The sequence below is a fragment of the Eptatretus burgeri genome, chromosome 2 (assembly GCF_056783735.1).
Source record: "Eptatretus burgeri isolate ZD-2024b chromosome 2, Ebu_testis_v1, whole genome shotgun sequence".
Lineage (NCBI taxonomy): Eukaryota > Metazoa > Chordata > Myxini > Myxiniformes > Myxinidae > Eptatretus > Eptatretus burgeri.
In genome coordinates, this window is record NC_140962.1 from 7594555 (window position 1) to 7607307 (window position 12753).

General features: G+C 43.0%; 1 protein-coding gene across 1 annotated transcript in view; it reads right to left on the bottom strand.

The window, feature by feature from the left end:
- Nucleotides 1-237: 237 nt before the first annotated feature.
- RGS9 (regulator of G protein signaling 9) overlaps nucleotides 238-12753 on the bottom strand; it is a 144805-nt gene continuing 132289 nt past the window's right edge. The window contains exon 17 of the mRNA XM_085862001.1: nucleotides 238-1154. Coding sequence (XP_085718127.1) covers nucleotides 932-1154 — 223 coding nt within the window. The 3' untranslated portion in view covers nucleotides 238-931. The remainder of the gene's footprint in view (nucleotides 1155-12753) is intronic.

Sequence of the window (12753 nt, forward strand, 5' to 3'; positions counted from 1 at the left end):
ACTCCGTTTTACACACTGAACCTGTATCCTCTGGAATGTCAGACGCACCAAGTTATTTTACTCCCCAAATGTCAATTTTAGAACTCAGATGACAGTTGAAATGTAAATACATGTGATATGTCGAGAATGAGACCACATGCCATGATTGAAGGACAATAAGAGAATGAGAGCATGGAGATCATGGAAGACACAAAACATGACAAGGAAACTTTTTCATTTTTTGTTTTTTTTAGCTGCTGGACACATAAATGACATTGTGCTTGAAATTAAGGGAATGTGATCAGAAAAAGATGAAAATGTTCAAGATGATGGTATAAACTGCAACACAACACTTGTCTAAATGCAAAACCAAAGTCGATAATGAAATATGAAGGCGAGTAATATTTGCTTTCCTCGTTTAGCAAAGAGTTTATGACAAGCTGCGTATGAATGAATTATCACGGTGAAGAAGCAAGCAGCAACAAACAAACAAATTGATGGAAGGGAAGGTCACTGTCATTGGTTATGCATACTAAAGGAGACATGAAAGCATAGAACAAACAACACTGAAAAATGATAAAATGACAAGTGGAAGAGAAATGGTAATACTCGTTCATACTGCACTGCGTAGGATAAACAAATGTTAGTGATTAACCCATTTATCACTACTGGAGCACACCTGCACTTTTAAGTGGCAATTGACTTACTTATTTTGACAGTCACTTTTAAACCACCAGGAAGCATTTAAACCACCAGGGAGCACATTACATCATTAGTTTATGCATGCCATGCTGTCTATAAATGGGGCCATATATTAGTATCTGAAATTTTTTGGAATGCACAAAAAAACTTAGACACCCCTTGAACAGTACCCAACTAAAATACTGCTTTGTACACAGACAGATCAACTGAAATAAAAAAATGAGGGTGTGTAAGTGGAAAAAAAAAATCTTCAAATCAACTCATCATTCTGCATTGGGTTACAACTGATGGCATTGGATTGGCCTGGCCCGACACGGGGAGGGCCACGGTAAATGTGGGGTGAAAAAATGCTGGAGAAACCAGACACCTCAGACGTAGATGGCAAAGGGACAAGAGGAGCTGTGTCCTCTTCCTTCCGGAGTACAACGGGACTTGGGTTTGAGTGGCGCTTTGGATGGACAAATGGCAAGGTGCTATGGGTAGCATTAGGGCAGAAGAACGAGAAACAGAGACAGAGACAAAAAAAGGAAAAAGTAAATATGAATTACATCCTCACTCAAACAATGTTATGATATGCAATATATTTATGTGGATATTTTACCAAGCATTGCATTGGTGATATCTTCGCTTGATTTGATATGAGCTCACATTGGACAAATTTTGTTTTTCCTTCAGTGATCCAAGCTTATACACTTATCGAGCTGGCAGGATAGCCTGGAGGTATGCCCACTCGCCTCCGAACTGTCGAGCCTGGGTATGAATCTTAACCCAGCTCTACGAACTGTCATCCTGGTGTTTTGCAGGCAGGGAATGCATCAATGTGTGTGCCATCACTTAGTGGATGTTAAACTGGGTGTCCCTTTTGCCAGCATTAGTTGATGGACATTAAATATCTGATGTTGTCATTTATGAAGTGTAGACGAGTGACTGTTAGCATCCTAGCTAAATTCAAATTCCTACCTGACTGTGGTTAGCGAGTCTTCTGTTCTTCTTGGAGGCTCCCTAACATCAGATTATTCTGATTACTATCTCAATGTTTGGTTTCTGTCTGGGTAGCAGCTTCTGCACTGCAAACAAATTCACCAGGTGGTTCTCATGTTCCATGTGAATGGCCTTCTTTGGATATAAAGGGCAACCAACACACATCACAGGGCCAGTAGACTCTGAAGGGAGGAATGCTCCAGAAAAATTGCCAAGCCACACTTCCAGGTCAACCAGGATAAGTTTATTAAGCACTTTTCATTTTTCTTTGGTGTTTTTAAAATCTAACATCACTCCAAAAGTTGTCATAAACAATTGCGAAAGCACAAAACAGGCATTATTACCCCACGCACACAAAGTGAAAAGTAGGGTTAAGGGATTGGTTCATGTTCGTTGGTTTGGTTCATCTATCCATCTGATCAGTTTATGATTGAGGGCAAACTTATTTCAATTGAATATTATATTTTGAACACAAATGAGAACATGAGGAAGACAAATTTGCTGTTTCACAGAACTTTGGCTCTGTAAGCCTAGTGTTGGTTTAGTGGTTACGGTGGCGGCTTGGGATCCTAGGGTCCTGAGTTCAAGCCCTGTAGTGGCTGCTGAATTAATACACCAGGGGGTGACTCAGCCTGTAATCCTTCCAAGGTTGGCAAAATGAGTACCAGTGTGTACTGATAGAGGCGCACTGCATCATTGACACAGTCGTGCTTCCGAGGAATGATAGCTACCCTGGCACCTGAGCTGCCATACACAGGAAGAAGAAGTACTTTGGCTCTGAATTTGTCTTGCTGTCACAGACACAGAGAGGAGTGAGGTAATATTTTTACTCTGCCTGCCTGGCAGTCAAACAAAATTGAAAATCATTCCGAACAAGAAATTTACTGTTTTTAAGGATGTTATAAAGGACAAAAGCAACAGGCACGAAGAACTGATGTAAAGTGTTCAATAGGATGATGTAATCTACTGGGTAAAGATGGTAAAACCCAGAATTAATTTATTTTTACGCCTTTAAACCTCTTTAAACCTTTATTTAAATTAAATTATATACTTGTACAGTGTAGAACACAAATCACCTTCATAATACTTCCAAGAACCATGCTATATGTTAATATATAGCATGAAAGGGCGCGTCTTGTGAGAGACTGCAATATCAGGGTGAAGAAGAGGCCAACGATTTGGCTTTACACTGCTGATTGATGCTGCGTTCTATGGTGATCACTGTAGCCTCCATCTCCTAAACTGTGACTCAACGTCGTCTTATTACTGTATATATATATATATATATATATATATATATATATATATATATATATATATATATATATATATATATATATATATATATATATATATATATATATACGAGTGATGTATAAGACTGCTTCAGAAGCACTAAACTTACGGATTTTTTTTTTTTAATCATCTTTAAAATCATTGTTTAATTACAATTGAAGCATATACATGAACACTGCATGGGGTATCGTGTTCTATGTACTCTCTCGGTCTAATGGTGCCAAATTGTTCTTCTTTCTTAAGGGAGGCTAACTTGCAATTGACTGCAGCTCAGCAAGTGTTTGTTTTTTTTAAGTTTTAGTTTGCTTTTAATTTTTTTAACCAAAAATCGACTGCATTTTATCCCGTAAAGATCCATGGCAGCATTGCGTTTTCCTTACGGTGCATGTTCTGTCAAAATCCTGACCGACAGAAAATGTAAAATGAGGCGACAATTTCCCTTTCTGCCAAAATAATATCGATGACTAAAAGTGACCAAACATGAGAGTCAGATAACCAATGTGGTAGAGTTAGTAGCAGCAGAATGGAAGTATCACATAAAATGCTTGGTGGAGTTTAAGCAAACAATGCTGAAAACCAGAAAGATACCGCATCTAAGAGAGAAACTGATAAAGTATTGGACAAAATGTACGTGGAGCTGCGGAACGAGTTATCGTTGGGTCATGTCTTCAACATGGAGGATGTTTAGAATGGATTTGGATGTTTAGGAGATGTTTAGAGTGAAGGATACCAGTGGATTTGAGAAAACATGAATGCAATCTCACCATCTCGATATGTGTTAATATGGCAGTTTCTATTATAACATGAGCCAACATATTGGTTCCAAGGCTAGTTTTGTATGTCCACTAAATGCCCAATCATCCCTTTTGATGTATCCCAGTGCCTAATCAGACTTTGTAATATCGAGCATGTCATCCAAGTCAGAAGAAAACAAAGTATTCCCAAATGTATCCCCACAACATGATGACAACTTACTGGAGCTCATCCACACTGCTCTGAAATTGATGACAGAGTTGGAGAACACCACTGACCACACGTCTGCTTGGAGAGGGATTGACCAGCAGCATGCTGAGATAATAGTGCCAAGAATCTCTATTTGTTTTTGAGTGTGTTCTTGGGTGGAACACCAGTACTGGAAGCAGCCGAGGACAATACCAGCCAAGACTATTCAGCAAAAAGAACAATTTGCAACTTGGTGCAGGACATTGTGAATGCTTATCTAAAAACAAGAAGCTTACACCAAAAAAATGTGGGAATGGGTCTGTCTCTTCATCAGGTAACGTGTTCTGAGGCACCGGTTGATCTATTTCATGAAGGAGCTGAAATGCTTCCCTGTCCACCGAATTGTTAAGGAATTGTCACAACCAGTTATCGAAAATATACTTGGTTTTCATGTGCTCAGTGGTTGTAATGCATGTTCGTTGCTAACAGGTGTCAGGAAGAAGGCCGTGTGGAAAGTACACTACCGGTCAAAAGTTTTAAAACACCCCCATTTTTCCAGTTTTTACTGAAATTTAAGCAGTTTAATGTTTCAATGTACTCTGAAATTAAAGCAGAGAACAAATAAACAATTGCAGATAAAAAAAGAAATCATGGAATCGTTTTGTTGAACAAAATTTAATCTAAATTTTTGACGCATCAAAGTAGCCACCTTTTGAAGATATAACAGCCGAACATACTCGTGGCATTCTTTCTACAATGGAAATCAAATATTGTTCGGAAAGTTCTTCCCAACACTGTTGCAGAAGTTCCCACAAATGTGTTGTACTTGTAGGTTGCTTTGCTTTCACCCTTCTGTCCAGTTCATCCCAAACCAGCTCAAAGAGTTTGGCAAAGTCTGGAGACTGTGCTGGCCATTCCATGATTTGAAGCCTACCGTCTTGCTCTTTTCTTCTAAGGTCGTTCTGACATAGCCTGGAGGTATGTTTTGGGTCATTATCTTGCTGTAGGATGAACCACTGTCCAACTAGGCATAGACCAGAGGGTATTGCATGGCGGTGCAAAATGCTGTGGTAGTCCTTTTGGTTCAGGGTGCCAGTCACTCTGTGCAAGTCGCTGACTCTGGATCCAGCAAAAGAGCCCCAGTTCATCACGCTTCCTCCTCCATGTTTGACAGTTGGTGTCACACACTGAGGAACCATCCTTTCGCCTACTCGATGGCGTACAAAAACCCTGCGTGATGAACCGAAGATTTTTTTTGAACAAAATTTTGATTCATCGGTCCATAAGACCTTCCAGTATTCAGTCATCCATTGGCGGTGCTTCATGGCCCAGGCAAGCCTCTTTTTCCTATTTTGCCATCTTACCTGCAAACCTGCAGCTCGAAGTCTTCTCTTCACAGTTGAAACTGAGACTTCCTTACTTCGATCAGTGTTAAGCTGTGCTTGAAGCTGCTGTCCTGTGAGCCGCCGATCACACAAGCTGTTGACTCTCAGAAACTTGTGTTCTGATTGTGTTGTGGCTTTGGGTCTGCCAGACCCTTCCTCTCAGAGTTTCCTCCAGTTTCCAAGTGCCTTTTGATGGTGTAGGAAACTGTACTCACTGACACCTTGGCTTTTGCAATTTCTCTCAAGGAAAGACCTGCACTTTTAAGGGTTATAATGATCTGTCTGTCTTCCTTTGTTAATTGTCTTTTTCTTGGCATTATGATAGCAATATACTACTTCCTGCAGTGCAATATTGTCCAAATAATACTTCAGAGGGTGTAGCAACACAGTCTGTTCTAAAACTGCTTTTATACAGACAGAGGGTTTGTAACTTATCAACAAAAGTTGGGACACCTGTAGGAATTGTTTCTATCAACTTTCAAGGCTTAATTTACTTCCATTGCTGCAGAACAGCTGCAGTTGCTCACCCATTACTTGTTCCCTGAAAAGGGCCTTTTTTAACAACTCTGAAATTTGCATTATTTTTTAGTTTTTGGTAACCAAAACTTTTTTTTAAACCTCTGGCAGTTTACCGCTTAGCTTTGTACCATTTCAGGTTATTCACTGGACTTGAACTTCTGAAATTTCAGTAAAAACTGAAAAATGGGGGTGTTCTAAAACTTTTGACCAGTAGTGTATATGTTGAGTATCTACACCTGATAGAAGTACTTGGTCGAGATCGAGGCTTTCAGCAGACAGAGGAGTTCTTTTGTCGTTTATGTAATCTCTTGAAATGCTTCCATTCAGGGGTGTGAACAAGGGTAGGCATGGTGTGTTTGCCAAAGGGAAGATGTCACTTGAAATGCTTCCCCCAAAAGAAAACTGGTTCCAGTTGCACTGGGAATGGTGAAACTACCAAGCCACGATTTGACTGCAATCAAGTATTCCAGTTCTGATCACTAAGGACCCATTCAGGCCTTGCTGATTGAAAAATTGTGGACTTTCTCCTGGTGTTGTTTTTCTTCTCCTACAATCAGCATTCCGAGTCCTGACCCTTAAAGGGACAACTCGCGTTCGACTTTCTTGCTTATATGAGGTCACCTGCCGTCACCTGTCACCCCGCAATTTCCTTCAGGACTCCCTCCAGTGCATCTCCATCGTGGTGTACTCGTGCCATCATATTCACCCACACCCCATGTGTGAAGCGCAAAGAGGGATTAAGCAATTGGTTCACTCTGTCTGTCTGACTTTCTACAGACGTCAGTCTATGATCAAGGAACTACTTAATTTCAATTGAATTTTATTTTTTGAACACTAGAACATGACTTGGAAGATGGATCAGAACGCGACCCTGCAATTTAACTTCTGTTTCTCTGAACTTGGCAAATTGTACAGTCTCACCCCGAGCATGCACGCAAGCAGCGTGGTTAAGCAATTGCTTCTATCTGTCTGTTTGGCAAACAAAATTGAAAATCATTCCAAACAAGAAACTTCCTGTGTTTATGGACTATGGTGCAATACTATAAAGTCAGACTTCTCTCACTTTCTAGTATTGTGTTCAGGCAGAAAATTGTCCACCATCTTGACCAATTAAATTTGCCACTCTTTGGGTGGGGGAACTTCGAAGCTCTTCTTTTACTTCTTCCAATAAACTGTTTCCAATGAAGTCCCATGTCCTTTTTCTCAAGACTGCATGGTAGTGGGGCAACTTAGCAATGATGAACATATTTGGATATTGGGCCATCTCAAATTCAGCCGCTGATGGCTGAGGCAGCCATTTTCCACTGCCATCAAAAATTTTGAGATGGCCCAATATCCAAATCTGTTCATAATATGATAGGCTACTAGTGTGCCAAATTTGGTGCTTTCCTCACAAAATGCACAATTGTTATGCTAAGTTGCCCCACTATGGGGTAAGGTGTTCCATGAACTCTCTCATTACTTTAATTATCGCTTCAGTCACAAAAATCTGGACAGGACTGCCATTCTTACACAACATCACAGGGGTGGATGTCAAGCTCAAAATCACATTTTTTTTCAGACATAGTTGTTAGTTTTGACCACAAGTGCCAAAATTGACTTCTTTTTTTTTTTTTTTTACCTCCGCCACCAAAGGTGGAAGGAGATTATGTTTTCACCCCTGTCTGTCTGTCTGTCTTACTTGGTGAATTTTTTTTGCCAAGTATGTTGGTCTGTCTGTCTGTCTATCTGTTTGTCACATGATTTTTGGTCACAGTTTTCAAGCAATCATTCTGAATTTTTTGGTGTGTGTAGGTGACCGGCCAAGGACAGCAACGCTTTATGTTGGTGAAGATTCAAATCCGTATCCGGATCTGAGAATTCTTAGTGATAGAGAGATAGAGAGAGAGAGAGAGAGAGAGAGAGAGAGAGAGAGAGAGAGAGAGAGAGAGAGAGAGAGAGAGAGAGAGAGAGAGAGAGAGAGAGAGAGAGAGAGAAGAGAGAGAGAGAGAGAGAGAGAGAGAGAGAAGAGAGAAGAGAGAAGAGAGAAGAGAGAAGAGAGAAGAGAGAAGAGAGAAGAGAGAAGAGAGAAGAGAGAAGAGAGAAGAGAGAAGAGAGAAGAGAGAAGAGAGAAGAGAGAAGAGAGATATATAGAGATATAGAGATATAGATAGCACAATATCTCAAAAGATTAAGAATGCATTCACATGAAACTTGGTGCACACATTGGGAGTGCCACGAGGAAGAATTTTTTTTTGTATACCTTGTCGAGGCTCGTGTGAGAGCCAACACACACAATGCACAGCAAGGGGGCATGATACAAGAGGGGCAGGAGAGGGAAGGACAAAACAGTGGGGAACAGAGACATTAGGAGATCTGTGGAAGGGAGAGGGATAGGGCGGGGAACATGGGGAATAGAAGATGGACGTTACAGGAACTTTCAGGAAGGAAAGCAGGGAATTTGAAGGAGGTGGGTTTGGGTGGATTATCGGGGGTAGAAAATATCGAGGATTTGGATTGGCATGATAGGTGGCAGTGAACAGCTGTTTTGAAGGCCTGGAGGGAAGAATGGGATTGAATCGAGGAGGGAGTTTATTCCAAAGGTGGGGAAAAAGAGGAATGAAAAAGTGAAGATGAGCAGTGATTCGTGATTTTGGTAGTTTTACCAGAAGGGGGTTGTTGGCGGACCTTGAGCGCCCTGCGGAAATGTGGTGGGGACAAATCGCAGAGAGAGCAGGGGGGGCTCGGCTGGAGAGGAGACGGGAGAAAACAGAAAGACCACCGACCAGCCTGCGGTGAGAGAGTGAGGCCCAACGACTCAGCCTCATTGCGGGAGATGCCAATGATCCGAAATGCCTTGGTTTCCACAGTGTGAAGCCGAGAAAGGTGGGAGGCAGGAGCACCAGCCCAGAGGGGAGAGCACTACTCCATCAGGCTGTGGACGAAAGCTTTGTAAGTGGTCAGGAGCTCAGGTGGGCCAAGGAAGGACTTTGCACGATGGAGGATTCCCAGTCGGTGACTGGCTTTGGAGGCCAGGTTTGAAATGTGGCTTTCCCAGGAAAGGTCATGGCAGATAGTGAGACTCAGAAGCTTGAAAGAAAGGACTTCTTCCAGAGGATTGTTGAGAAAGTGGATGGGGGGGGGGGTTCTCAACGGACCTTTCGGAGAGACATAGGGAGAGTGTGAGATTTGTCCTCATTGAAAGACATGTTCCACGTGTGGACCAGTTTATGATTTTATCCAGATCTGCAGTGAGCAAAGAAGCTGCTGCTTGCCAGTCTGAGGGATGACCGATGGTACGGCAGAGGGTGGAGTCATCAGCAAAGAGATATAGATGATTTTCCAGAGAGTCGGAGAGATCATTGATGAAAACCAGAAAAAAGAACAGGGCCCAGAACGCTACCTTGAGGAACTCCAGCCTGGAAAGGAAGAGGGGTTTAAACAACTCTATTTAGGGCCGCACGTTGACTTCGACAGGAGAGGAAGTCTGCGAGCCATGAGTGTAGATGGCCTTGGATACCATAGGAAGAGAGTTTGGTGGGCAGGGTGCCAGACCGTGTCAAAAGCACGTGATATGTCCAGCAATACGGCTCGGATTTCATGTCTGGCATTGAGGACCTCCATCCATTGTTGGGAGAGCAAAAGCAGCATATCCAGGGTAGAGTGACCTGGTCTGAAACCAAATTGATGATTGGAAATCAAGCCATTGGAGAAGAGGAAGGATTTAATGATGGATTCCATAACCTTTCTGATGATTGTGAGAATGCTGATTGGTCTGTAGTTGCAGGAATCTGTTTTTGCACCTTTTTATGCAGGGCGGTAATGTTTGCTGATTTCCAAGCAGATGGCGGATGACCTAGAGCAAATGAGAGGGTGAATAGAACAGAGAGAGGGTGAGCAAGAGCAGAAGAGCAGGTTTTTAGGGCACGTGGGCTGATGCTGTCTGGACCGGTTGCAGAATCTGAGTCGAGGTTTGACTGCAAGCTCTCCACCTTGTCAGGAGAAAAGGACACAGAGTCCAGGGACAGTTGGGTACTATTGGGTAAGGTGGGTACAGAAAGCAATGGGTTTTGGACACAAGATTTAGACACTGCAAACACTGAGTTTAGGCATTCAGCCTTTTCACGTGCGGTATCAGCAGTGCGGCTGTTTGAGGTAAGGGAGGGGATGGAGGGGGAACATGCAGCAGAAACAGATTTGATTAGATGCCACCAGGATTTTGAGGAGGGAGAGAGGTTTGAAAGTTCAGACTTGAGCTTTGAAAGATGTTGTTTTCTGGCTCTCCTGAGGGTCGATACACACTTGTTCCGAGCTTTATGGAAGGAACTGAGATTACCCTCAGTTGGGTTTGCTTTCCATGAGGAAAAGGCAAGTTGTTTCAGGACAACTGCCTTGCCACAAGCTTCCGTGAACCAAGGGCGGGAGGAAGGGTAGGATAACTGAAGACGAGAGGGGATAAATCTGTTCATGAAGGAGAGCAAGTTTCTTTGAAAGAATTCCCAGGATGAGTTGATGTTGGAGAAAGTAGCAATAGGAGACCAGTCTATAAGTTTGATGGCTGCTTGGAGACCCTGCCAGTCAGCTTGAGTGAAATGCCAGACTCGACGGCAGTGAGGTGGTTCTCTGATAACAGCAAGAGAGATGTCCACTTTGACAAGGACGTGGTCAGAAGAACCGCTTTGAGCAGAGGAAGAGCAGTAGATATTGTCAGGAAAATTTGTCAAAATCAGATCCAGAAGAGATGGAGTACCATTGGTTGAGATCCGTGTCGGGAAGTTGACCGATTGATTCGCAGAAAGCTTTTGCTGAAGTGCCATGACAGGAGAGAGAGGTACCCACACCGAGCCAACTGGCGTGATAGCAATTGAAGTTGCCACATATGAGGAAGAGAGAGTTTGGATGAGAAGATAGAAGTTGGTCCATGTTTTCGGATGGTGAGGTGTAGATGGTGTCATCACTGTTAGGTGGACGGTACAGTACACATATAAACATGAGGTGGGAGTGGAGGGGAAGCCGTAGCCAGAGGTATTCCTTGGGGTGTGGGGGTGTGTGGGTGTGGGGGCGTGAGGGCAGTGCATGGAGAGTGAGGAATAGAGTCGTTGATGAAGAGAGCAACACCTCCACCAGGATGAGGCTCAGGTCTGTCATACCAGAGGAGGGAGTAACCAGGGAGAGATACTTGGGAGTCAGACACGTCTTGGGAGAGGAAAGTTTCTGTTCGGCAGATTATGTCTGGTTTGTCAGTGGCAACCTGCATGGAAAGATCTGAAAGGTTTGAGCGAAGGTCCCGGATATTTGAGCTCCACACTGTTAATGAAGAGGGAGGGGAGGAGGCTTTGGGTGCAGGGGGTGGAGGGGAGTAGGAGGGAGGGAAAAGGGATGGGGGGGGGAGCTAAGGAGGGTTGTTGAAGGAGTGTAAGGGATTGCAGAATAGCTAGGGGAGGGAGCTGGATGAGGAGGAGAAAAGCCTCTGTGGTACTGGGGGAGAGTGGGGACAAGAGAGGGTGGAGAAGGCAGTTGAGGATTTGAGTTGGTGGAGTGAAGAGATGGAGGTGAGAGGGCAGTGGAGGGAGGCAGCTTTGTGGATGAGAGGGTGGGCAACTTTGAGAAGGATGAGTGAGGGGGGTGAATGGTGGGAGAAAGGTGAGGGGGTAGTTTTTGAGAGAGGTGAGAGAGAGGCTTGGAGGGAGAAGAGTGGGATGGTTGCTTTGAGAGTGAGTGAGGGGTGAGAGGAGTGAGTTGGCACTGAAATAGGAAAAAAAGAATGGTTGATGGAAAGCAAACACTCATTGCAAATTGGGTTTTTTCAGTTTTAGGTCAGAGATGCGTTTAAACACGTTTCTGGATGGATGGAATAAAGGCAAATCCAGAGAATGGAGAGAAGAAACGCTGTAACAGTTGGATTTTTTTAGGCAAGGTATGAAGGAAAGGTGGAGTTGAGAACAGTCTGTTTAAATCGTAGTAGAGTAGTGCATTATGATACAGTAAAGAGTACCACATGTGTGAAAGAGGAAGATGAAGCATTATAAGAGATCGTTTTTATTATTATTATTATTATTATTATTATTATTATTATTCATGTTTGAGAGAGTTTTCATCAGATTAGGTCATGGAAGTGTTGTAGAAAAAATCGTGAGGTGAATGTTGAAATTGGATAGATAAATGCAGGGGGTCTAAACAGATCACGTGGTTCTGGGAGAAGCACTTGGCTCTGGGAGGTGTATCGTCAAAGGTGAAATTATTTATTTTAAATAAGGATTGCGTAACATTTGGAAAAGGGAAGGTTGAAGATAAATCGTGGAAGTGTGTGGTGAATTTGGACGGTAAACGCAGTGTGAAGCTGCTGGGTTGATGAAAAGTACCAGGAAGAGAAGAGAGAGACACGTGATTATAGGAGGTGTATCGATTGAAAGGATACAAGGAAGATTATTAGTTGTTGATGTATTTTTGAAGAACAGGTAAGATTCGGGAATTGAAGGTTGTCGGAAGAAATTGTGAAGGTAATGGCAAGAGAGGGTCAGCTCAGAAGAATAAAGATGGTGTGCCTGCAGGGGGAAGAAGAAGAAGAAGAAGAAGAGACAGAATAATAAGAAGAGGAAGAAGGATCGAGACTCGTGGGTGTGCAGAGAGAAAGGTAGTATTTTTTGTTTTTAATTTAAGACTAGAAACAGAGTGTTTAGTTGGGATGGACGGGGGCGTTGGGAAAGTGGGGAAAATTTGAAGTTAATAGGGAGTGAATACAAATAAAAACGATAATTATTCAGCAGATTATGTCTGGTTTGTCATTGGCAACCTGCATGGAAAGATCTGTAAGGTTTGAGCGTAGGCCCTGATATTTGAGGTCCACACTGTTAATGAAGAGGTAGGGCAGGAGGCTTTGGGTGCATGTGATGGGAGGGGGGGAGGTAAGGAGAGTTGTTGCAAGAGTGTGGGGGATTGCAGAATAGCTTGGGGAGGGGGCCAGATGAGG